We start from the raw sequence: 25,499 nt of genomic DNA, 5'->3' as shown, positions 1-25,499 counted from the left end.
TGACTGCAAGGGTAGCTCGACAGAGCTCAAATAGAACGCTGACAAAAACAAAGAAAGTTTCCTCATTATTCTAAGCCGCCCCCCCACCCCACCCCGCGTTCCTACCACACAAAAGAGCAGCGATAGAACGTAGATTGCTGATGTGTTGGGACTGAGCAAATTAGTGATTGTAAAAGGTTTTAGGTTTCCAGAGTAAATCTGGCGATTGATCTGTTTCCCCAGATATTGGGAGAGTTGTCAGCAGGGGGGCTGTGCACTGACTTCAGCAATCCTGGGGGTGTCTGCCCCACAGCATCTGGGGGGGAGGATTGGAAAAAGGCCGTTAAAGAGAGCAAACGGGGGTTCCCAAAGTGAAAATGGGGCTGGGTCTTGAAAGTGGACAAGGGAGCTCAAGGAGTGTGGCTTCTGTCTCCTATGAGAAAGTCTCCTGTTCTGGGGGATGGCTGGGAAAACATGAGGCTTTGAAATAGAAGGCAGGAGAGAAGCCCGAAGCTAGGAAATGGAGTCGGTGTTTGGCGCGCATCAGGTGGCGGGGGGGGGGGGGGAGCCGGGGGGGGGGGGAGGGGTCGTCTTCAGACAGAGCCCAATAGAGCCAAGACTCTCTGAGGGGGTCGGTGTGTCAGGAGCTAGCAGGGTGCTCGGGAGGGCTGCGCCCTGCATCGTGGTGAGCGAGAGGATGGCATCGGGAGGGGTCCGGAGCCTCGCAGGTGGAGCTGAGGGGTGGGCTCAGTTATCTCAGCAGTGGAGGAGGCTGGATCCCACTGGGGGAGGGGATCCACGGTCCACAGGAAGATGGGAGGCCTGAGCTAGGCGGAGCCAGACTCGGCCCAGCGCCGCGCGTCAGCAGCTTCGAGACAGACCAGGCTGGGACGCTCCGCCCACTTCTGCCCCGCCCACTCCCCTCCTGGCCCCGCCTCCTCCCCTGCCTAGTCGTTGTTCGCCGAGCCCCGCGCGCACTAAGCTCTCGGAGAGGGTGGAGAAAGCCTCAAGTTCCGGAGCTTTCCCAAGTCCGGCCCAACCTTTGCTCCAGCGATCATGGCTGCCGAGGAAGTGGTGGCGACGGGCGCCGAACCGAGCGAGCTGGAGAGCGGGCTGCTGAACGAGATTTTCACATCGCCTCTCAACCTGCTGCTGCTCGGCCTCTGCATCTTCCTGCTGTACAAGATCGTGCGCGGGGACCAGCCGGCGGCCAGCGGCGACAGCGACGACGACGAGCCGCCCCCGCTGCCCCGCCTTAAGCGGCGTGACTTCACCCCTGCCGAGCTGCGATGCTTCGACGGCGTCCAGGACCCGCGCATACTCATGGCCATCAACGGCAAGGTGTTCGACGTGACCAAAGGCCGCAAGTTCTATGGGCCTGGTAAGGCGGTTGGCCCCCGGGACGTGGAAACAAAAGAAGGGGGCCCGGCACGGGGATGAGCCCGGAGGGGCGAGGGGAAAGTGGAGCGCCCCCGGGGAGGAATGGCGACCGAGTTAGTGAGGGCGGGCAGGAGGAGAGGCGGGCGGTGGGGGCTGAGCGGCTTCCCCCGGGGCGGAGGCGGGGGTCGAGAGGTGCTCTAGGGCTGCGGGCCTCTGGGGGCCAGATTCCCCGCCCCTACCAATGCCCGGGTGGAGGTGTGTGGAGAGTCTGACGCGCTTAAGCTGCGGGGGGGGGGGGGGTGTAAAATGGACGGGGGGAGGGGCGGCTGGAAAGGGTGTGTGTGGGATACAGCAGAAAGCAGTGTTAGGGGAGTTTTGAAGGTATCGGATTTGCGGATTCCTGGAAGAAGAGGATGGTGTTGCCTTAAGGGTGGCCTGGGGGGTGGGCAGTGGGAGGAGGGACGCCCAGCCTTGAAGAGGACGTAAAGGCCGTTGATGCCAGGAGTAGCCATGGTGGAATGCGAGGGTGTGGGAGAAGGAAAGGGAGATGGGATTAGCAGCAGGTAGAAGCATGGTGCGTGGGGGTGTGATGTGAGTGTGCGCTGTGTGTGCATAGTCAGTGTATGTGGCTTGTCGGGAGCGTGTGGGTGTGTGTGTGTGCGCGCAGACGCTTGGAATATGGCATGTGTCAGGTATGTTTGTGCATGTGTTTGGTATGTGTGTGCACTCCGTGTTTAGCGGACAGGGAAAAGCTGGAAGATAAACAAGGGAGGTTCGTTAGGGAGAAGGGAGCTGGGTGAGGGAGGAATAAAGGCCAAATGTGGCGGACAATGGGAATGTAGTAAGATGAGAAGGTAATACAGTAGTGTATAGCAGGAGAGAAAGGACTAGAAGCCAAAAAAATTAAAAAGGGAGGGAGGGAGAAGTGGGAGGATCCTGAGAAACAAAGGGGGTAGGGCTATGAAGGCTACTGGGTGTGGGGATTCAGGAAAAGCCAACCAGAAGAGAAATGAGGGTGAGAGATGAGGCCTTTCAAGCCCAGTTGAATCAGAATCACCTGATGAGCTTGAGGAAAAATATGGATTTCTGGCCTAAACACCATAACAATGAAAGATCCCCAGGAATCTACATTTAACATGCTACTTCTCCAGGCCAATTCGAGATGCAGCCTGGTTTTATAGAATACGTATTTGCAGTGGAGGAAGAAGAGATTTTAGCTCCTCCAATATGGGCTCCTCTAAAACCAAGGAGCTCTGGGAGTATATACACACTGCCTACACTCTCTTTCCTGCTGCCATGGAGAGAGAAGAGTATAGAAGGCAGCAATCTGGCCCTCTCCACTCCCACTTTGTTTTACTCTCCCAATCCAACTAATCAAAATCAGATGTGTTAAAATTAAGGAACTCTCCCATTTAGCAGTTTTTCCTTGTGGATCATTAAGATACACTTTCTGCAGACATGTAACTATCAAAATAATTTGAAGACCACACCTATATTATTTGTCACTTATGGTGGCACACCTAGAGGCATTATCAATAAACATAATCATGTAAATAACTGTTATTACTGAGCTGCACCATAAAGCAGTCAAAACACAAGCATGTGGGGCATCATCATATGATTTTAGTTTGCAAAGTCATTGAGCAGAATGTAGGCCTGTGCAAAAAGCACAAAATTGGGAGTCAAGCAACCTGGGTTCGAGCCCTGGTTGGATTATTGACCAGCTGTGTGACCCAGTGTCAAGCATTGTTCTCTCTGGGCCTTAGTTGTCCCTCTTTAAAATGATGGCCCTTGTGAGATCTCTAAGTCTCTACCCTGCACTGTCATCCTGTAAGCCCATGAATATGTGACATTGTATGGAAAGGATACTTCATATTACAAAGGATTCCTAGGAATTATTCATTTCATTCTAGGGCCTCGCCTATGCATGGCACTTTTGTAGGTGCTGGGACTATGGCAGTGAACACACGCGCGTGCACGCGCGCGCACACACACACACACACACACACACACAAAACCTCCCACAAATCTCTGCTCATGGAGCTTACATTCTAGTTAATACACATTCTTCAAAGTCCTTTAATGTTCCTCTCAGACTGTGGTTTTCTGTGAATTTCTGAAATGGTGTGGTCCAAACCAATACAATTGGCCTATTTTTAAGCACTAGGTGCTACTATTCCTATTAGAAAACTATGAAGGTTTTTTTTTAACCTTCTCTGGTGGAAATAGTAGCATATACTAATAATCACGATTTAAAATAACCATTTTTTTAAGAATCTTACTTGCATTTCAAAGTTGAGCATAAATTTCATCTATTTTGTAAAAAAGAAAAAATCCTGGTGGATTGAGGTTTCAGCTGGCCAGGCCATATTGAAACTTGACCCATACTTTTACAAACTTTAATGTCAGGTTTGCTACTCAATCAACCTTTGTGGAAACACATTGGATTCTTTGCATTTATTTGTACAATATTTAAGCAAGTGTAAATATCCACTTTAAGTACCTACACAATGATTCACTACTCTCTTAGGTGGAATTATTTTGAGGTATTGATTCCTCTATTTTCCATGAAAATTTTAGGATTTTTAATCTTCCTTCAAGCCCACCAAAAACAGAGTGACAGAGATTATCTCTGTTCTACCTCATCTTTATTGACAGTGAAGATTATGTAACTTGTGGATAGATTTCTGAACCACTAATAATCTCATAAAAGAATTTATCCTGCAGATGCCACATGTTAATGTTTAGTACATTCTTGCAACCAAAGATCTCTGTCGACATTTATAAGGAAATGTTCTGATTTACTAAAACCTTGGTGTTTATTATCTTAAGAAACCATAACTTTCACTGGTGTAGCCCCGGTGCCTAGAAAAGAGCCAGGCTCTGTTTTCAATCTCCTAAAGCTGAACTGTGACCCGTGTACTTAGTATTATCTTGTATTAGTCCCTACCAGCCCCCTTCCCCCCCCCCCCCAGCCCCCCGGGAGATCATCATTTATGGCTATTTTATTAGCTATTTGAAAAATCACAGGAAATGGATGGTAATGTATAATATTTTGATTGTTTTAGTTATCTAAATAAGTTTAATAACAACAGGCCTTGTAGTATCCACTACATAATGATCAAAGTATCAACATCACTTATGGTTTCCAAATGAAATTGGATATTCCAAAAAGGGGCTTTTGATGTTGATGGGTAAGGAAGCCATTTTCTGTGTATAAACCACAGAGAAATTGACTGTCTAATAAAGATTCTGTCTTTGGTTTTGTTTTGTTTTTAAAGAGGGGCCATATGGGGTCTTTGCCGGAAGAGATGCATCCAGGGGCCTCGCCACATTTTGCCTGGATAAGGAAGCTCTGAAGGATGAGTATGATGACCTTTCTGATCTCACTCCTGCCCAGCAGGAGACCCTGAGTGACTGGGACTCTCAGTTCACTTGTAAGCATTTTTTTTTAAGTTGTGGCTAGATCAAATTTCGACCAGTAATGGGATTCACAGCAGTCCAATAGTTATTACTAAATAACCTGAAACTTGGGGAGCATTTTGATAGGCTCCTGAATCTTGGACGGATCAAGTTCATGGCTTGAAGTAATTGCAGTAGTGCTGAGTCACTTGCCATGACTGCATACCAATTTTTAGCTTGTTCTCTATGGAATCTCGGGTTTCTGGTTTTTTTAGTTTTTGAAAGGTTTGCACAGATTCCACACTACGATTTGGTGACTGATATGAGGGGAAAGGCCAGCGGCCATCATGGCTACAGAAAGAGGGGTTTTCATAAGCCCTCTCTTGTAGAGCTTACTGTTTAAAAGCAACCCACATTTCTGCTAAAGAATAGGAGACTTGTATTCTATAAAACAGCTTCTCTTTGAATCTAACTGAGCCTAAATATAGGCTTCATCTACAAATAAATGATGCTTATAATATGCCCAGCAACAACGGTGTCTGCATTTTTAAAAAGGAAAAAAAACGGAGACACTTGTTTCCTGGCTTTTGCTATGGGCTGAGGTCTTTGGAGGAGAAGTAAGTTTGGAGGTTAAGTTCAAATTTTGAGCACTGAGAAATTGATTTTTGTCAAACCTAAATGTTTAAAGATACCTTGAGCAATATTTCATTGCTAATAATTTGATAATAATCTTTCCCAGCTTTGAAACAGTATATAAAGACCATGATCATTTCTTTAAGGAATTTTTTCATTTAAAATGTGATTTTTCTAATTGCTGTTCCCTATAATCAGTTAAATATTACTGATTATATTGCTTTTTTTCCCCTAAATCCAACCATTTTCTTTGAAACTAATGCTGACTTCAGAGAGAGTTCTTAGTTAATAATTAGTCAGATAAGGCTCTACCTTTAGAGTTTGGATCTCAATCAGATTAAGCGTAGCTTTCAAGGCTAGAGGCAAGTCTTTTTACATGGAAAACATAATTTAGCTATCTAACATAGTCCCTCATGTTTGCATCCTCAAGATGCCTTTGTAACAATAGATTCTTCTATATGAAACCAATGAGCTGTAATTTATAACTTACAAAGCTCTATTTTCTAGGGCTTGCCTTCATCAGTGGGGTAAAAAGTGTGGTTCCCATCCCCCTTGAACTATGCTTAGTCCCAATTGCTGTTGTGAAACTTCGGCTTCAGGGTTGCTGTGGATTCCCCTTAAGGCATGTTTCTCAAGCACCCGCAGCTTTTATTTGTCTTGCACAGTCCCAAGCACCCTAGGGACCTTTATAATATGTTCAGATAGGGAAGTTCCAGTTGATCCTGGTGATTATTTCACACAAAAGCAGCTCAGATTACCTTGTTAGACAGGTTGGTACTCCTTTAATTCCTAACCATATTTGGAAAGAGGAGGCTCTGTCCTCTTGGCCTCTGACATGGAGATGATTAACCCTGTGTTAGCTTGGCCACAAGGAAACAGCCATTATGGTGGTGGTTTGCTGACTCCATCTCTTCCCAAGTCTTTTGCATTCCAGTATATCCTCTTAAATCTGTTTTCTCCAACATCTCCAGTGCTATGCCTCCTTTACCACTTGCTTTAACATCGTATAGCTTTTTCCTCGTGTTGGGGAAAATTTTCATCTCCTGCCAGCATCTTCATCCACTAGATATTATCATTCATTCCCTCCACTGTCAAACAACCAGTGGTTGTTCCTAAGCATTGCTTCATTTCCTCTCTGTACCTCCTTACTCCCTACAATATGCTTTCTATCCTCACAATTGGGTTGAACTTTATCAGGGTTTTCCAAGGACCTGCTTACCAATACTAATTTATCCAGTCCTTGTAATAAATCCATCCTGTTCCTCTCCAGAGTCCCCATTTCGGTCCATGGAATCTCCAATTTTCACTTCATTAACTCATGTTTGCAGTTATCCTTTAAATTACCATATGTTCTTCCCTTTCCCTTCCCACACCAACACCCCCCTACTCCTGACTCTTGGTCCTGTGCACCCTTGCTGGCCTCTTGGTCACCCTTTTTCTGGTCTCTCCTTTACTGTCATCTCCCCTCAACATCACAGCGATACCACTGTTGCCAAAGCACTATTTTACCTGGTCCTACCTTTGTCATAAACCTTCAGTGCCCTTTGCCACATATAGAAGTCCAAACTCCTCAGGCTGGCTTTCCACATCCTTTATAGTATTTCCCCACACTGCTTAGACAACCTTGCTCCTACTCTACTCCTGCCAACTTGGTCTCTTTATTGCTTCCCAGGTATGTTCAGTCTCACCTGCATGCTTTTGTATGTGGTGTTTTCCTACCCAAATCCTTCTGCACATTTTCTAAAGCATATTCTAACTACCTCATAATGAGCCTTCTAAACATTTGTACACTCATTTGCATACTCATTGCACACTCTGTCAGACATTGCTTTTTTATATTTGTCTTCTGAACAAAACTCTAAGAAGCCCAACACATTGCTAAGTAGATTGTAGGCCTCTAATCAATAACACGAAATATGGTAGTGACTTGACCATTTGTGGTTTTTTTCTATCCAGTCAAGTATCATCACGTGGGCAAACTGCTGAAGGAGGGAGAAGAGCCCACTGTGTACTCGGATGATGAAGAACCAAAAGATGAGAATGCTCGGAAAAACGATTAAAGCATTCATGGATGCATATCTATTTTTGTATTTTGCAGAATCATTTGTAACATTCCAGTCTGTCTTTAAAATGTGGTGATTTCAATATTTAGAAAAGTTTTGAACTTGCTGTAAATTTTTTTAATTAACATCACTAGTGACACTGAAAAAATTAACTTCTTTGAGTGCATGATGTTTGTGTGTCATAAATGCAGAAAGTGAACTGCAGTGCTGTAATACAAATGTTAGTACTGTTCTTCTTCTATTTGTAGTTAGTACAGGCTGAATTTAAATTTGTTTTTCCTAAAAGATAGGTAAGACTTGGGTATTTCCCCCAAATACGTAGAAATGCAAAATGTGCAGTCCTTCAAGCACTAAGAACAAAGGATCAACTTTTAGTCATGATGTTCTCTAAAGACAGCAAATTCCTTATTTCTCAATGGATTTAACTGCATGAATTCCATCTCTAAAGCAAATCTGCAGTGTCCCAAAGGCTTTGATATTTATTAAAGAGAGCTGTCCAGTAAGAAAATGAAATCTCAAAGCTGGGCTTAGTTGGAAGAAATACATTGTTTCTAGACAGCATCATTGTTCAGACACTTGGACACCTTCACTAACTGTTCTCTATAGTGAGGATTAAAACATGATCTGAACATTCAAAAGGAAGCTTTGGGGAAAATCAGCTGGCTTGCCTAAAAATCTAAATACATGAAGAACATTATAGGGCTATCTTTTCAGTCTCCATGTTCATGGTGGAGCAATGGTTATTTTACATGATTTGACATGAGGGGCATGTAGATCAGGTGATTGCTCTACTAAGAGCCTTCACACCCCCCTGAGTGAGAAAACAGTGCACATCACTAGCCAAGTGGTTTTTGAAGTAAAGTATATTCATAAAGTGGTAACAGTTAACTCTTTTGTCACAAAACTAGAGCCACTGCAAGAGTAGTAGTCAAGTGTCTAGGTCTTTGATATTGGTCTTATGGTTAACGATAAACTTAGCTAAGTAGACTGTACAGTTATATGAATTTGTGTTATGTGAACAACTAGTGAAGTTTCAAACTCTTGTAATTGTAGTTGAATAGTATTTTCCTTGTATTTTCTTGTGAACCATGTTTAATGGTTTTACCTCAAATCAGAAAACAAAATGAAGTGCTTTGGTCAGTTAATAAAATGGTTTTACCCAATATAATGTGGTGGGTTGTTTTATTTAAAAAAACAAAAACAAATATAAAGAACCAGATTAATCACTTTACCTTAAATACTAAGATTTTCCCTTTTGAGTGATTTTTTTTTTTTTTTTTGTATTTCAGGAGAAACAAATAAAGGGACAAAACTTCATAGAAGCCTCCCACCACATACCAAATACCAGCTGTTAAGAAATAGTGGATTGAATTGATTTTTTGTGACTTGTCAAATTCTGCCTCTTTAAGAACTTTCTAAACTCAAAGGCAGACCTCTGCCTTAGGTCTTTATATAGCAAGGACATAAGGGGATAATTTTATTGAAGGGATTGCTACCAAATGCCAAGGTAGAGTTTTAAGGTTTTGTTAAGTCGATTTTTTTGTTCTACTTATTTATGAATTCATCAGTTGCTCCTTGTATGTGACCAGACTAGGGATCAAACCGGCAACCTTGGGATTATCGGGATGATGCTCTAACCCACTGAGCTATCCAACCAGGCAAAGTTTTGTTTTCATGTACCATCTGATCAGTTAAGTAGTCAAGAATCCTTAGAGTAGCAAACTTCATTCCCTTCATGTCAAAAGGGGGATATTAGATTTGCATATATCAGTTGTATAAACATATACAAATGATTACTCTGAATATTAGTGTTTTGGCCTTTTAATGTTTAATGTTGGAAGTTTTCTTATAAGCGATGTAGACCCTGAATGAAAGAGGGCTCACAGAATGTTTTTGTTATTAAACCATATTATTAACCTGGTTTTTTATTTAAATGTGCCCTTTTCCTCAACTAGATTTCATTCAACAAATAAATTGCCCGTTTTGTGACAAGCAACCTGTTTTACCACCATATGCTTTGGGGGAAGGAGTGGGAGACGAACTTGGGCCACCTTTGCAGCCTGAAATCTCATTTAGATGTTAAGATTAAGCTACTTATTTTACAAAGTTAAATGGGTTTGTCTAATGCCAGGTTAAAGCTTCAATCCCAAATAGCCTGATTTCCCTCCATTCAGAACTAAATCAACATTGTACTGACTACATGTAAAAGGATATTATTGTAAGTTAGGACTTGAATCTAAAGACATTACACATCCAGTTCACATATTCATAAGCCATTTTATGTGAAAGGCAATTCAAGAAGATGAGGGAACCACTATAGGCCAGTGGGGAAAGTGTCAGGTGAACATGTTTGCTCTCCACCTACTTTTGTCCAACTCCTGCAGAAACACTGTTCTCACAATCAGCATCTCTGGGTCTGAAGCAGCATATTCTAAGTGTTTTCAGTATCTACACAAATTTGTGACTTCTCTACATACTGTCACATTTACCTTACCTCAGAGGGCAAACCCAAGATCCAGAAAAAGCATCCATACAGTCCTTGCTATTTCACAAAGAACTCTTTGAACCCAAAAAGGACCCTTTCAGCTCTCAAGTGCCCAGATTGGACACTCTGCCTTCCTTATATAAATAACTAGAGGCCTGGTGCACGAATTCGTGCACGGGTAGGGTCCCTCAGGGTGGCCTGTGGGGATTGGGCCCCAGCTCTTGCCCCCAGCCTTGCAGCCCTGCAGCCCCGACTGGCACCTCGCCTTGGCCTGGTGCCGGCCCCTCACCTGCTCCACCATCCTGCCTGCGGGGAGATCAACCGGGGCCAGGCCTCCTCCCTGCAGCCCAGGTCCCTCAGCGCCTGGGAGCCGGGTGGCGGCCCCGCCCCCCACCACTGCCACTGGTCTCCATCTGCAGGGTGATTGGTGGGGCTATCAGGCCCCACTTGCACCCACCTTGGCCTGGCACTACCCGCTCACCTGCTCCACCATCCCACCGTGGTCCCACTCATAGGGGTCCATCGGGGCCAGCAGTGCCTCCACTGCCGCCCACTGCCAGCACTGCTTTGTTGACGCCTCCTGGTGATCAGCGCAAGTCATAGTGAGCGGTCAAACTCCTGGTCGATCTCCCAGCTGCCCAAGGGGACAATCTGCATATTAGGCTTTTATTATATAGGATACTTAGAGGCAGTTTGCTGTACATTTCATGTGAAAGAACAGTTAACTCATGAATGGTCAAGGACTGATTACTAAGGCCCCAGCTCACACCCACACCTGTTTTGGGACACTGCATAACTGTCTAGACTTCCCACCAGACTAGACACCCAGCCCACACCCACAGTTATTTTTTGACATTGCATAACTTTATTACTTCCACCAACGGCTGAAGGGATGAGATGAGATTCCATGAAGTCCTTTTGCTACCTTTCCATAGCACTGGTAAAACTTTGGTTGAGGGGAGAAGAATCATAAGTTCCAATATCTTAATTTCAATTTATCCAAAATGAAAATAAAACTGTGGTTTCATGATCTCTGAAAGTTAATTTCCATTAACTAGCATCATAAACGGACAAGGTACATAGAAACAATATTGAAAGTAGAGATGTATATTTTCATAGAAAATGTTATTGTAGTGCCCTGGCCAGTGTGGTTCAGTTGGTTGGGTATTGTCCCATGCACTGAGAGGTCACTTGTTCAATTCCTGATCAGAGCACATTCCTCAGTTTCATACTTGATCCCTAGTAGGGGATATGCAGGAGGCAGCCAATTAATGTTTCTCTCACTCTCCCTTCCTCTCTCTCTAAAATCAATAAAAACATTTGAAAAGAAAATGTTATTGTAGATGTCCAACATTGCAGCCAATAATATGGTAAATGAAACAAGACTCTTTTCACTATAACAATTTTATCTTTAATCTATCTGAAAATTGAATGTGTATTATTTCTTTAACAGTACAAATGGTTAGCAATATTAATGCAAGGCAGCATTCTATAGGTAGAAACTAGCATGGAATTATCAGCATTTATTTAAAAGTTAACATTTAAACTGTACTGTAATAAATACAAATACATTTGATTCTTATTTTCAAATTACCAGTTTGCATAGCTTTCTACCTGAGCAATTCAAACAAATTGACAAAAATACCTTGACAAATTTTGAGCTTTCTTAAAACACTATCAGCAGCACATACAATGAAAAATATGAGAACAATTTTAAAGTTCAGGCCCTTACATCATAGGACATAGAAAACAGATATGAGAAAACACTTTTGCCCCAGTTAAATAACAGCACAACAAAGAATAACAATGTTAACTAATAGAAAGTAATGATAGTATTTTCAGTTCTGTTCCATTCCCTACTAAGTCATTCAGTTGAAAAGTACAATTATTCTCTTCCATATTTAAGTCCTACACAACGAAAAGAGGTTTAGTTAAATCTAGAATGTGTTACAAGACATAAAAACCCAGGGTTGTTCCAAAAGTAAACATAAAACCAGCATTTTATTTTCTTCTAGGCCCCAAGATGGTATTTAGTTAGCAAACAAAACAAAACAAGACAGAAATTATTACACAGATCTAACTTAGCACCAGCTCTATTATACAAAAAATGCACATACTGTTTTAAACTATTTCTATTATTTTATGTCTTTATGAGCAGCAGATTGTTTCCATGACTGAAAGCTCTACAAAGAAAAATGATCAAATAAGAAATTGAGGTGTTTTTTTTATTCAGAACATATCTGTTTTCCATTATAAATCCATAATCTTGTTTCAATGGCATGAAACATGAGAAAATAAACAGGCAGGGTCTCATTGAAAGAGAATACCTGGTTGCAGAAAGTTGTCTGACAAAGTACAAGCCATTAATAGTTTTAAAAGACTGCTTGGACAACAGTACTTTGAACATTAATAGTCAATGCCAGTCTTCAGAAGAGAAAAGGCATTTGCCCCATGAGCGATTTTTCAGATTTGACAAGCCAAACCTAGTTTGATGGTAGAATAACTGGCTTGAAAGTGGAATTGAAGAAAACAGAGTCAACACCTCATTTGTTGGTTACTTCATAAGACATAGAAAACAGATATGAGAAAACACTTTTGCCCCAGTTAAATAACAGCACAACAAAGAATAACAATGTTAACTAATAGAAAGTAATGACAGTAAACATAACCTGCTTTGCTACTTCACTTCTGAACTTTTGCATGTACTAGCATACTTCTATTGAATATGATTAGAAGACATTAATGAAACAACACGTGGCTCTCACTTTAGATAAATGAGAAGATTTTCTAGCCCCTTCAGATATCAGGTTGCTCAAGAGGCTGGTTATGAATACATGTTGTGCCTCTCACTCTGGGCAACCACATTGATTGGCATTCTACCTTGGCTTTACCAGCTGGTACTGTTCTATCAAGTTAGGACTATTGCAAATGAATCATGTGGTATGAAAATGTTGCCTTCTAATACTTCTGTAGGTTAAAGTCACCATTTTTTGCTGCTGGTAATCTGATCCTATCAATGTCTTCAGTTGCTAAGTTGGGTATAGCTTTGTTGGAGATAAAAGGTCATCTACTGGCCCTGAGGTTCTAAATCCAACATAAGGCAGAATGAATCAGTCAAGCTTTCAACATTACATGCACTGCAGTAAGTCTAAGAATCTGTAAAATATTTCAATGTAAAAAAACATATTCAAGAACTCCAACCCTTTGTAATACTTTAAGCAATAAAAAAGAAAGAACTCCAAAAACAGTAGGTAAAAAGATAAATTGCTTAAGAGTTTACAAATCTGGCACACATATGATTTTCCCCAGCTAGAAAACTATGGGCATTGCCCTTGATTCTTCCTAACTCCATGGCATTGTTGAGGATTGAGGAGGCACTTGTTACTGTTTTAGAAAGTCATTTTGGGGGCTATCCAGTGGCTTTTTACAAACTGATGTCATCCAACCCTGAAAAGATTATGTAACCTGAAATGGAATACTGTCATGTCTTTTCTTCTCAAGTGCCATTTTTGCTGCCCGAGGATCTTTCAATATTCCCTTTTGCAAGTCCCACTGGTTGTATCACTTCAATCCTGTTGCTTTTCTAGGCTGGAATGTCATAGGGTTCTTCAAAAACAACTCTGCTAATAGTCCACTGTCCCTTTAAAACTCAAAGGACAATCTGAGCCCCTTTTAGATGCTTCTTCCAATTCTTTCTAAAAGGAAAACTCTGAGTACTATGAATATATTAAGAAGATTAATTTCCTTCTGATGGGTGCTCATGAAAACCTCTAATGATATGAAGAAGTCTATGTTCTAACTGTTGTCTCATTTCTTTTATACATAGTTGTTTCTAGATGAAAGGTAAGAAAGTTTGTTGTACATGGTGTTCTGACGAAATCAAAGAACACGTGAAAAGATCCTTATCCGCTGTTGTCCTCTTTGAAGATAAATGATACTAAATGATGACCTTACGATAGCTAAAGGGTCAAAGAGGCTATCTCAATACTTCTCATCGTTAATTTGCTCTTTCAATGGCACCAAATTAAAGTTATAGTTGAACTGTAGAAATGTCTGCTCTTAGATCAGGAACTTTTGCAAGTACATTGTTTTACCAACTTTCAGAAACTGGATGTTTTGTATTTCCAAAGATTGCCAACACACCTGCAGTGATTTTGACCCATAGTTTGGCAAGAGAAACAAGTTTTTTCAATTGACCTTGCTCAAGCTTTTAAATGTTGCTCTTGCTCTTGTTGTTGCTAACTACACAGCTATACTTGGTTTTAAATGTTCTTTTTGCAAATTGTTTATTGTGAATAAGGGTGTTCCTGATCTAAGAGACCTTTAAAGCATTTAGAAGTATAAAGAATTGCTTTAGTTGTTTTCTAAACAGCTTCTATAGCCAGTGTGCTCCTGATTGTTACATCTAATATTATAATTATCAGAAGTTGGCCTGAAATGTGTAGAATTCTCATGTCTTGTGAATCTTCTTACATTCTGGTTATTTCTTGTCTTCCACATAGTCTGTCTTCTTTGGGGAAAACGCCTTGAATAGAAAGCATTAGTAAATTTTGATGATGATGTTGGAGCACGAAAGAGCCTGTAGTTCACTCTCTGGTAAAATGTATTATAACGGAACCATCTCCTCTTTCTTGCGATATTGCCTAGTAGGTAACCGGAACTGGACTTGCGGTAGTTGCCCTGACCAAACGTGTACTTGGGGCCTAGCCTTTACTTCATTTTGCTGTTGCTGTTCTCAACTCTCATGGAATTGTTTTCACCCTCAAGCACTGAACTTCTTCGTTCATACTTGAACCTCTTGACCGGTTTCCTAAAATGGTATTTAGAGTGTTTCTCCTCCTCAAAATTGTTACACTCTGAATACAAGGTCGGCTGACTTGATCTAATTTCTTGATTGTTAGTGATGACTTCAGCATCGAGAGATCCTCTTTCAGGTGGATTTTCATATATGGCCACAGATTTCTCTTCCTCCTCTGTGTTTATGATGAGGGTTTCATTGAAGCATTCAGAATCACTACTAATTTCCTCGAGGAAATCTGCCAACTCCAACTCTGCTGACCTTTTGGGTGAGGAAAATTGGCTTTGACTTCCGGATTTGGAATCTTCGACCTGGTAAGCATGGGTCTTTTCCAACAGATGGCCCTTTCCATCAGTTGGGGTCAACTGATCATCAGATTCACTGGCTGTGTCCCTGGGCTGATTTTTAAACTCCTCGGAACATCCTTCGGCATAATAAACTTTTGCTCTATTTTGTGGCTTTTGCACAGGACCCTGAGTATGCAGGTTTTGCATTTGAATCCAGCTGGTTGAGTCACATTGGTAATTTCTCAAATTGATCTGAAATCCATTTCCTATAGCATGGACAGATCTCTGCCACTGACATGTGCTTGTTGGGTGACTTGGTTCTAGACAGATAGAAGGATATTTTGGAGTGTGGTAATAATGGTTTAATAGAAAGTCAAGGAGGTCACATGTTTCATGGTTTTTCTTGCATAGATCTTGCTCAGATAATCTGAAAGGATAGTTATTAGAACTGAGGTGGTCTTCCTTCTCAGGAGGCTGACCTTGAATTAATGTAATCTGCAAGGAATTCTGTTCAAAGTCAAAAATGTCATTGCATTCATTGGTGAATAATTGTCCAGTTCCCTTTTTTCTGACTGAATCATTTCCATTTTTTCTACAATGGAGGGAAAATTCATGTAACTGAGCCCTATTTCTTTCCTCCATTTTTTGTTTTTATTTATTATCTAAACTGGCAACCTGTATCTTGGCACTTTCTCCTGACTTTGAAGATATTGGCTATTTAACTTTTCTTTCTTTAGAGTTTTCAATGAATTCCCCAGACCATGAGCAGCTTCAGGGCCTGCAACATCTACTTCTTGTGGGTTAAACTGTGTGGGTTCCTTCAAAGAAAAAGGTTAAAAGTCTGACATAAAAAACTAAACAAATAAAAATGTTCAAAGAAAAGTTGGATTTCTGCCATTTTTGTAATAGGTTTCTAATACCACCTAGGATCAATCCAAATTAGGAACACTGTTGTACTAGGAAACAGGAGGTATAAAATTAAATGTCTCAGTCTAATATGAACTGCTTTTACTAGATTTGTGCCATCCTTATATTACAAGACACCACTATTTACATATTTTCAAAGCACATGACCCTTTTGTTATTTGTTCACAAACTGAGGGTATGAAGAGGAATTAGAAATGCCCTATAGCCCTCCCAGAAAATCCTAGAACAAAAACAAAACAAAACAAAACTGGTGGGTGAAACGTGTCTACAAGAGAGTCAACTGACTTGAAAGGTAACCTGTCTTTCTGTTTTTCATCCTAGTTTTTTTCCTATGGATTGCCGATGAGGGTGTTTCTGCCCGCCCTCAGTCAGAAGCAGCACAGCAAGTAGAAAATGTGGCCAATGACAACGGTTCTATCTGTGGTGTTACAATCCCACCCTGCTGGGGCAGTTTATACAGTGCTTCTACTGACACCTGGTGCAAATCATGACATAGTGCTTACCCATTAACTAGGATTAGAATTGCGTAATTAGTATAAGGTATCAATGGGGCCAAGAATTAGACATCATTCACATTTAAAGAGAAATTCTTCAGTGGTTATTAAGGTAAACTTTAAAAGATCCAGCTACCCTTATTATAAGTGGAAATGCAATATTTTTTCTGATCCTGGTTTCACTGATTGTTCGCATTAATGAGAAGGCTAAGATTTCAAATATACATTAAATCAACTCAACTAATGCCATTTACCCTTTGTACAGTATTTAAAAACACCGAATATGGCCCGGCCAGCATGGCTCAGTGGTTGAGCATCGACCTATGAACCAGGAGATCACAGTTCAATTCCTGGTCAGGGCACATGCCTGGGTTGCGGGCTCAATTCCCAGTGTGGGGCAACTGATCAATGATTCTCTCTTATCATTGATGTTCCTATCTCTCTCTCCCTTTCCCTTTCTCTCTAAAATCAATAAAAATATATTTTTTAAAAACAAACACTGAATATGGATTTTTAAATGATCAGTTTGGGAGCCTTTCTGACCTTTACTCTGGGACATCTATTAAGTCTGGTTATCTTTAAGAGGTCAGTGAGTGGAGGGAAAAGAAGTTCCAAAATTGGAACTTTCCAAATAAAACAATTGCTGTGTGACATGAGAAATTCCTCAGCAAATACTTTAAGACTAATTAACATGAGCTTGCTATACAAAGCTATCTGTTCAAGACTCTCCCTTCTCATTCAAACTGTTACAGATACATGGACATGTAAAGTTAATGGAAGACTACAAAACTAACACCCACACCATCCATTTCTTCCCCCTGGCATTTTCTGTTAAATCCATTAGGAACCTAGAAAAGTAGATACGCTAGCTATACTGCCCTGGGTAAAACTGTCTTGAAGTTTAGGAACACAACGTGTGTGACAGATGGCAAAGGTGAGACACAACTCCTTGAGAGAATTTGGATACACCTTTTGGAAACCCATACTTGGGGTTACTATAGATCAGCTTATTGAAAATAAACTGCAATGTGCCTTCCATAGAATCTATTTTAAATAGTTGATAGCTTAACTGGAAGGGTTGTGTCTCTTACAAAAACTGAACAACAAATGAATGGGAAAGAGCCTTACTGAAATTTTCCTCAGGAGCACCAGTAGCAATCAAGTGGCCTCCACCTGCCTTGAGCCAGTAGGAACTTCCTCTCCTCTCACTCCTCCGAAGTGTTGGGCTCTCCAGGCGACTCAGCTTTGTCTCTGTCCCGCTTCCTTTGCTGGTGTCTGTCCCTTCAGGGGTCACCTCCTGACCCTGGCCTTCTTCCTCTCTTCCTGGGCTTTCCTCTCCTCCTTTCTTTTTCTGGACAATAATTAAAGGGCAACTATTCAGAAGGTATTTATTTGGCATCTGCTCTCTTTCCCACTCCTTCACCACTGTGGGTGGGAAGAGAAGGGGGCAACATGGACAGACAACAAATCATTTAGGTTTGTAGGAATCTCTCACTGCTAATACCAGGGCCTGGCAGAGACAAAAGACACTGTGATGCATCCATCAAAAGAGAAAGACACATAATTGAGTTGATTAATTAGAAGCAAGTACAGGAGACCTTACAAAAAAAGATTACAGAATTTTAAGGAGGGGCCTCTAGTCTCCACTTTCTCAAACCATAGTCAGGGATTACTGGACCAGCTTTCACAGTAATGATTTCATTTTTCTTGAGATCAAAACCTTCCATGAGTTGGTTTTACATAGGCAAATAAAGGTAAGTCAAGGCACTCAGAAACCTTAAGGGTGAGAACTGGTCCTTCATATATACTACAGCACAGTACACTATCATAAAATAACATACTGGTGCCCTAGCTGGTTTGTCTCAGTGGTTAGAGTGTTTACCTGCGGACTGAAAGGTCCCAGGTTCGATTCCAGTCAAGGGCACATGCCGGGTTGGAGGCTTGATCCCCAGTAGGGGCCGTGCAGGAGGCAGTTGATTAATGATTCTCTCTCGTCATTGATGTTTCTATCTCTCTCTGCCTCTCCCTTCCTCTCTGAAATCAATAAAAGATAAAAAATAAATTAAAAAACATACTGGATTCAAAGATTATGGGCTTTTTAAAAAAATATATTTTATTGATTTTTTTACAGAGAGGTAGGGAGAGGGACAGAGAGTTAGAAACATCGATGAGAGAGAAACATCGATCAGCTGCCTCCTGCACACACCCTACTGGGGATGTGCCCGCAACCAAGGTACATGCCCTTGACCAGAATCGAACCTGGAACCCTTGAGTCCATAGGCTGACGCTCTAGCCACTGAGTATGGGCTTTTTTTTTAACCTCTGTTTTCTGAAAATATAAACTGTTTTGGTTAGGCCCTGTGGAAACATGGGGAAAAAAACAAAAAAGGACAATTACCTGAGTGAGAATTTAGCCCAAAAGCTGGAGGATTATCTAAACTGCATGTTCGGTTCAGAAATTTTGGGGGAATAGTTACATTGACTAGCCACAACCTCTGGCCAAGTTTCACAGACGTGACCTCAAGTAAGTCCTATCACCTCAACAGCTAAAAAAGTGAGAGACACAGGGGAAGATACTCTTTATCTCCCTTTTTGAATGGCTGTAATTTACAAGAAAAACTAAAAGAATAAACATGCAAGGGGAGGGGCCAGGAGGTAAAACTGGTTTTCAGAGCCCAGAAGTTCTGGCCCATTTGTACCTTGGAAAACCTTTGACAATCCAATAGTACTTTCTAGTCTCAAGCTCCTAAATTGGGAAACAATGGTAAGTTCAAAGGAATAAAGGTTCACAAAAAGAACTTAGGTCAACAAGAAATATAGTGCCAATAAATCAATCCATACCTTCTTGCCTATGAGTTAGTTTGAATATTGACCATCCTGTTGAAGAAAACCTCTTCTAGACCTGAAAAGAAGTTTAATTAAAAAGCATTTTAGATTGGTAGGCTAGGTAAAAGTTGGTAAATTTTAGGTAAATTGGTATCTTTTAAAAATTTTGGTAGACTAGAATTTTCACTATAAAAGTTCCTGGCCCTTTTTTAAAAATCATTTTAGCTTAATCAGGCTAGAATTTTCACTATAAAAGTTCCTGGTCCTTTTTTAAAAATCATTTTAGCTTAATCAGGCTAATCCATTATTTCTCACTACTTGTTCTCCCTAACAAGGATGTTGTCTTTTAAAGTCTCTTGTTTTCAACTGTTTTTGTCATTTTGGGCTTTGTAATAGCACTGCTAAAAGAACTGCGTGCAGTTCTACAATCTGAGCCAATTCCTGTCCCCTCCCACCTCAATGTAATCTTTCTATCAAGTCTAGCCATTCATCCAAAGAGATAAATCCATAAATCAAAAGTACAACACCCTCGTTGTTAAAGTTGGTCTCCTTACCTTACAGACTCTTCCTGATCTCTCTTCTTTTCTTTGCTTTCTTCCTCCAGTTCTTGTAATCTTAGCCTTTCCTGATTTTGCCTCCAAATAACTCCTTACGGAAGTGTTTGGTTGTATCATACATAACCTGACCCCAAATATTTCAAAGTTTCATTATAAGCTGGCCATTGTGTCTCAGGCCACAGAAATAAAACTAATTTGGCCATGGGCAATTCAAAACCAAATGAATTATGCCAAACCGGTTTGGCTCAGTGGATGGAGCATTGGCCTGCGGACTGAAGGGTCCCAGGTTCGATTCCGGTCAAGGGCATGTACCTTGGTTGCGGGCACATCCCCAGTAGGGAGTGTGCGGGAGGCAGCTGGTCGATGTTTCTCTCTCATCGATGTTTCTAACTCTCTGTCCCTCTCCCTTCCTCTCTGTAAAAATCAATAAAATATATTTAAAAAAAAACCAAATGAATTAGAAATATTCTCTCTATTTCCTAGTCCCCACACTGTTCCACTACTTCCGCTGAGCCTTCCTAACAGTCTTGTGGGCTTCAGGATTTTCTTTGGCAGAGCCTTGAGGAGCTCACTTAACTGCCACAGGTAACATCACAATGCCATCATCAGGCACAGGCTCTAATAGGCACAACCTGGGCAGCTGGGCACTGGTATATATGGGTGGTCATTATAGTATTTGCTGTATCTTTGGTCTGACTGAGTAGCTCATAATTTTAAAATGTACATTTTAACAGAAGTATCTTCTCACATAACACACCTACACAGGTTCATACATAGGAAGCTACTTAAGCTAAAAGTCTAAATTCATGCTAAAGATTAATTTAGAGAAAAAGGAGGCTTTAGCAGCATCCTTTCCTCTGCTGGATTAAGATTTCAAGAAAGAGATGACTAAGTAGTCAGACATCAAAAAGGTGACATGACTAGACAGGCTGAGTGTAGTTTGAAAGGAAATAATCCAAGTTTGTTAGGATTATGTTTTAGCAATTTACCTATCAGGCATCTTGAAAATATAATTTGTGATCTCGATAATAAAGAGAGTAAATAGTTCTCCTTGTGATTTCAAACTCTCTCTCAGCAGATTGTCAAGTAGAATAAGCACATGAGATACTTCGATAAGAGCCATGAAACATATTTTAATGCCTTCAAGAAGTTATGGCAGAACCCCAGATTATAACAACAATCACTTAAAATCCCAGCTGGCAGCTTGCCTGATAGCAAAAGAATGTTTAAATCAAGATTACTTTTCTTCCTAAACATCCATTTATTAATGACAACACAAATCTTTACATGAACTATTGATCAGAGCCCAGTGGAGTCTAAGGAAATTTATTCTAGATGCTTCCTTGTAGCTTTTACCTGAACAGTAAGAAATAAAAGAAACTCTGGCTACTTCTTACCTTAATGTTACATGCCAGAGCTTTCCCACCATCCCCTTTAAGCATCAGCTTCATCCCTCAAAGGGTCTCCATGGCTTTTATGAAGTCAGCTGACTCCTAGTACTGTACAAAGGCCTCAAATGTCTGCATGCTGAAGCTAAAACCCCCAAAGCTTCCACCATTCATTACCTCTCTGTAGGGGTTAAACATAGAAATATCCACATTCTTGATCTTCCCAAAATTCTCAATGACCACCTGTAGGATCTTTTCACATGGCTTCCCCCCAGTGGAACCTTTAGGCGCAAACCACTTGCCAGGCAAGCCTTCAAAATGTGTGGAATCCAGGCTCTTATTGTGGTCCAGCTCACCAGCCCTGTCACTTGATGGGGCCTCCTGTTCCTTCGGGAAGTGCTCCCACTGTCCCTGAGCATCTGTAGCCACTACTTTTAAGTCTGGTTTCAATCCATTTAGCTTGATGATCTTCCCATGTAATTTTGCCTTCAGGATCTAAACCAGTGATGGCGAACCTTTTGAGCTCGGCGTGTCAGCATTTTGAAAAACCCTAACTTAACTCTGGCGCCGTGTCACATACAGAAATTTTTTGATATTTGCAACCATAGTAAAACAAAGATTTATATTTTTGATATTTATTTTATATCTTTAAATGCCATTTAACAAAGAAAAATCAACCAAAGAAATGAGTTCGCGGGTCACCTCTGACACACGTGTCATAGGTTCGCCATCACTGTCCTAGACCAAAGTGACTTGTTAGGTTGGAGGCACCAGGCCAATTTCTAGACAGTATCCAGGAAGTAAAGTAGTAGACCTTCCTGTCAGGCACCAATGCAACGTGCTGGTGTGGGAGTCCTCCCAGAGCTGGACTGAGGGTGAAACAAGGACCCTGTGGAGAGGGGAATATCTAGGCTAAGGAGCACAAGCCTGGGTCTCCAGCCAGGGTCATCTCTGGGTGGTATTGTAAGAAGCAGCTATATCAGATAGTTGACAGAAAAACCATTTATTTTTTTCTAGGTAATTTTTGATGATTTCTAAATATCAAATCTATGTTAAAAGAATTTTGAACCCTGGCCAGTGTGTTCAGTGGTTAGAGCGTTGGCCCAAGCATGGAAGGGTCTTGGGTTTGATTCTCAGTCAAGGGCACCATACCTGGGTTGCATGGCTCAGGTCTGGGAGCATGTGGGAGGGAATCAATCGACATGTCTCTCTCACATCAATGTTTCTCTCTCTCCCTCCTCCCTCCCTCTCTCTCTTCTCCCTCTCCCTCCCTCTCTCCCTTCCACTCTCTAAAAATCAATTGAAAAAAAAATATCCCCCGTATGGTTTAATAACAACAACAAAAAGAGAAGAATTTTGAAACTGACCTTCATCAAGGCTATTTTTAAAAAATGTAACCCAGACTTTGAAAGCAATCCAAGAGAAGCATTCTAAAATGTTTAAAACAAAGGCAGTATCACTGGAAAAAATGGAGAACATGACAAACCTGATTCCTTTGACGTGATTAACTATTTTGTGTGTACTTTTACTGTAATATTTTTTAAAACATTGATTTTAAATTAGGTCATATAAATAGATACCTATCCACTATAGCCAAATTTGGGGGTTCAGTATATCTTAATTGAATGTCAAATGAATTTTTCTCCTAAAGAAGCTTAGTGTTGATTCTCATGCTGCAAATTGCACCAAACTTACTGGACTTTTTTCTCCAATTGCTATTTAGATAATGTTTTTGGAAAAGAACATGTTTATGCTCATATCATCTCAGTTCGGTGTTGCTACCATAAGGATTTCTACAACCTACTATCATAGATTCTGCTTTTGATGGCCTTTTCAACAACCAGTTTGTGCAAACTTTGTCTCTTAAATCGTATTGTCCTTCAAGGACAGTTATTAAAGAAATTTGTACCTATGATGTCAACCAAGACTTAGTAATAAATTTTATATTAGAATTTCCATCATCTGGCTATATACGTTTGAGTCTAAATGTTCCCAAAGTTGACATTAATGAGAAAATCAGGTGATGTAGATTCTGAATACATCTACTTTTAGAGGAAAAAAAAAAGCTTTTTTTTTTAAAAAAAAAAATTGGGAAGTGCTACTTCAAGTTAGCAAATAGAAGCAGAAATTCCTAATTCTCAGTTTTAGTGATATTCACCTTGAGACAGCTTAAAATAGTTTGTTAAAGTGAAATGCCCACAAGCAGTTGTGTTTCGGGAGTTTTGTAGTCCCAAAGTAGAGGACAAATTCACTTTGTCACTTATTAGAAGAGGTTGTCTCTTCTTCACTTGAACTTAGAGTTCAATTTAGTTAAAGTCAATAGACTGGAAGAATAAGAATTGATATGGGCATATAAGACTTAGAAACCAACCTTAGAATGGTTAGCTAGGTGCATGTTCACGAAGGCGCTACATGTATTTTACTCTTGCCCTCTTTCTGTGACACCTCCAGCAGGTTTTTATGGGACTTATAATATATTGGATATTTAGAATCTTAGGGTCTTAATGTATGGGCAGCTCATTTAATTTTCCTGAATTCATCTAAATTTTCCCATCAGTAAAACAGGCATGGAAATACCTACTCACAGGTTGTTTCATGAATCAAATGAGATAAAGTAGTATAGACAATAGCCATAGCTTATGTTTATTGAATCCAAGCACTATTCTAAGGATTTCACATGTACTCTCCCATTTCATCCTTCCTGAAGTCCTATTACTTTTATTTCACAGTTAAGGAAACTGAGACAGTATATGGAAACTCTTTGCAACCTCTAAAGCATATTAAACAAAAGAAAGCTATTGTCTTAAATATCCCTATAGTATACTTTCCCCTCTCAGTTTGACCTAAGTCCAGCAAATGCTAGCACCATTCAAAGTCCAAATTTGTGTTTTGCTCTATTTGTTTGAAAATGTTCCCTTTCACCATCCAAGGTTGCCTGAGGATACAATGACGGTGACGGCGGTGTATGATAACTCTGAGGCAACAGAGCTCTGTGCAGATCAGCACCTCTACCTCATGCCCATAGCAAAATTGATTATCAATGTATGGCTCCCAGAGAGTACATAACCTATGAGGCCTTTCTTGAACTGGGAAGTTCTTGACCAGCTGAAGAGGCTGATTTGCCCTGACCAGTTAGTTCACCACAGTTCAACTCCAAGTGTATGAAGGATTTCATCCGATTCCAGGGGGAGGCTTAAACACAAAGTTTGGTTTATCAGTGATGGCGAATCTATGACGCGCGTGTCAGAGGTGACCCGCGAACTCATTTCTTTGGTTGATTTTTCTTTGTTAAATGGCATTTAAAGATATAAAATAAATATCAAAAATATAAATCTTTGTTTTACTATGGTTGCAAATATCAAAAAATTTCTGTATGTGACACGGCGCCAGAGTTAAGTTAGGGTTTTTCAAAATGCTGACACGCCGAGCTCAAAAGGTTCGCCATCACTGGTTTAGATCCTGAAGGCAAAATTACATGGGAAGATCATCAAGCTAAATGGATTGAAACCAGACTTAAAAGTAGTGGCTACAGATGCTCAGGGACAGTGGGAGCACTTCCCGAAGGAACAGGAGGCCCCATCAAGTGACAGGGCTGGTGAGCTGGACCACAATAAGAGCCTGGATTCCACACATTTTGAAGGCTTGCCTGGCAAGTGGTTTGCGCCTAAAGGTTCCACTGGGGGGAAGCCATGTGAAAAGATCCTACAGGTGGTCATTGAGAATTTTGGGAAGATCAAGAATGTGGATATTTCTATGTTTAACCCCTACAGAGAGGTAATGAATGGTGGAAGCTTTGGGGGTTTTAGCTTCAGCATGCAGACATTTGAGGCCTTTGTACAGTACTAGGAGTCAGCTGACTTCATAAAAGCCATGGAGACCCTTTGAGGGATGAAGCTGATGCTTAAAGGGGATGGTGGGAAAGCTCTGGCATGTAACATTAAGGTAAGAAGTAGCCAGAGTTTCTTTTATTTCTTACTGTTCAGGTAAAAGCTACAAGGAAGCATCTAGAATAAATTTCCTTAGACTCCACTGGGCTCTGATCAATAGTTCATGTAAAGATTTGTGTTGTCATTAATAAATGGATGTTTAGGAAGAAAAGTAATCTTGATTTAAACATTCTTTTGCTATCAGGCAAGCTGCCAGCTGGGATTTTAAGTGATTGTTGTTATAATCTGGGGTTCTGCCATAACTTCTTGAAGGCATTAAAATATGTTTCATGGCTCTTATCGAAGTATCTCATGTGCTTATTCTACTTGACAATCTGCTGAGAGAGAGTTTGA

General features: G+C 40.9%; 1 protein-coding gene and 2 pseudogenes across 1 annotated transcript; 2 read left to right on the top strand and 1 right to left on the bottom strand.

The window, feature by feature from the left end:
* Positions 1 to 940: 940 nt before the first annotated feature.
* PGRMC1 (progesterone receptor membrane component 1) lies at positions 941 to 8,625 on the top strand. Its single transcript, XM_059679984.1, has 3 exons — positions 941 to 1,360; positions 4,641 to 4,796; positions 7,351 to 8,625. The coding sequence occupies exons 1-3, from the start codon at positions 1,036 to 1,038 to the stop codon at positions 7,452 to 7,454; spliced, it is 585 nt and encodes a 194-aa protein (XP_059535967.1). The 5' UTR covers positions 941 to 1,035; the 3' UTR covers positions 7,455 to 8,625.
* Positions 8,626 to 15,557: 6,932 nt separating this feature from the next.
* LOC132223457 (A-kinase anchor protein 17B-like) lies at positions 15,558 to 23,853 on the bottom strand (annotated as a pseudogene).
* Positions 23,854 to 24,165: 312 nt separating this feature from the next.
* Positions 24,166 to 25,065, top strand: LOC132223456 (A-kinase anchor protein 17B-like; annotated as a pseudogene).
* The last annotated feature ends 434 nt before the right edge of the window (positions 25,066 to 25,499 follow it).

This window comes from Myotis daubentonii, chromosome X, assembly GCF_963259705.1.
Source record: "Myotis daubentonii chromosome X, mMyoDau2.1, whole genome shotgun sequence".
NCBI classification, from domain to species: Eukaryota; Metazoa; Chordata; class Mammalia; order Chiroptera; family Vespertilionidae; genus Myotis; species Myotis daubentonii.
Note: the sequence above shows the minus strand (reverse complement) of the source record. Positions and strands in the feature narration are given on the sequence as shown.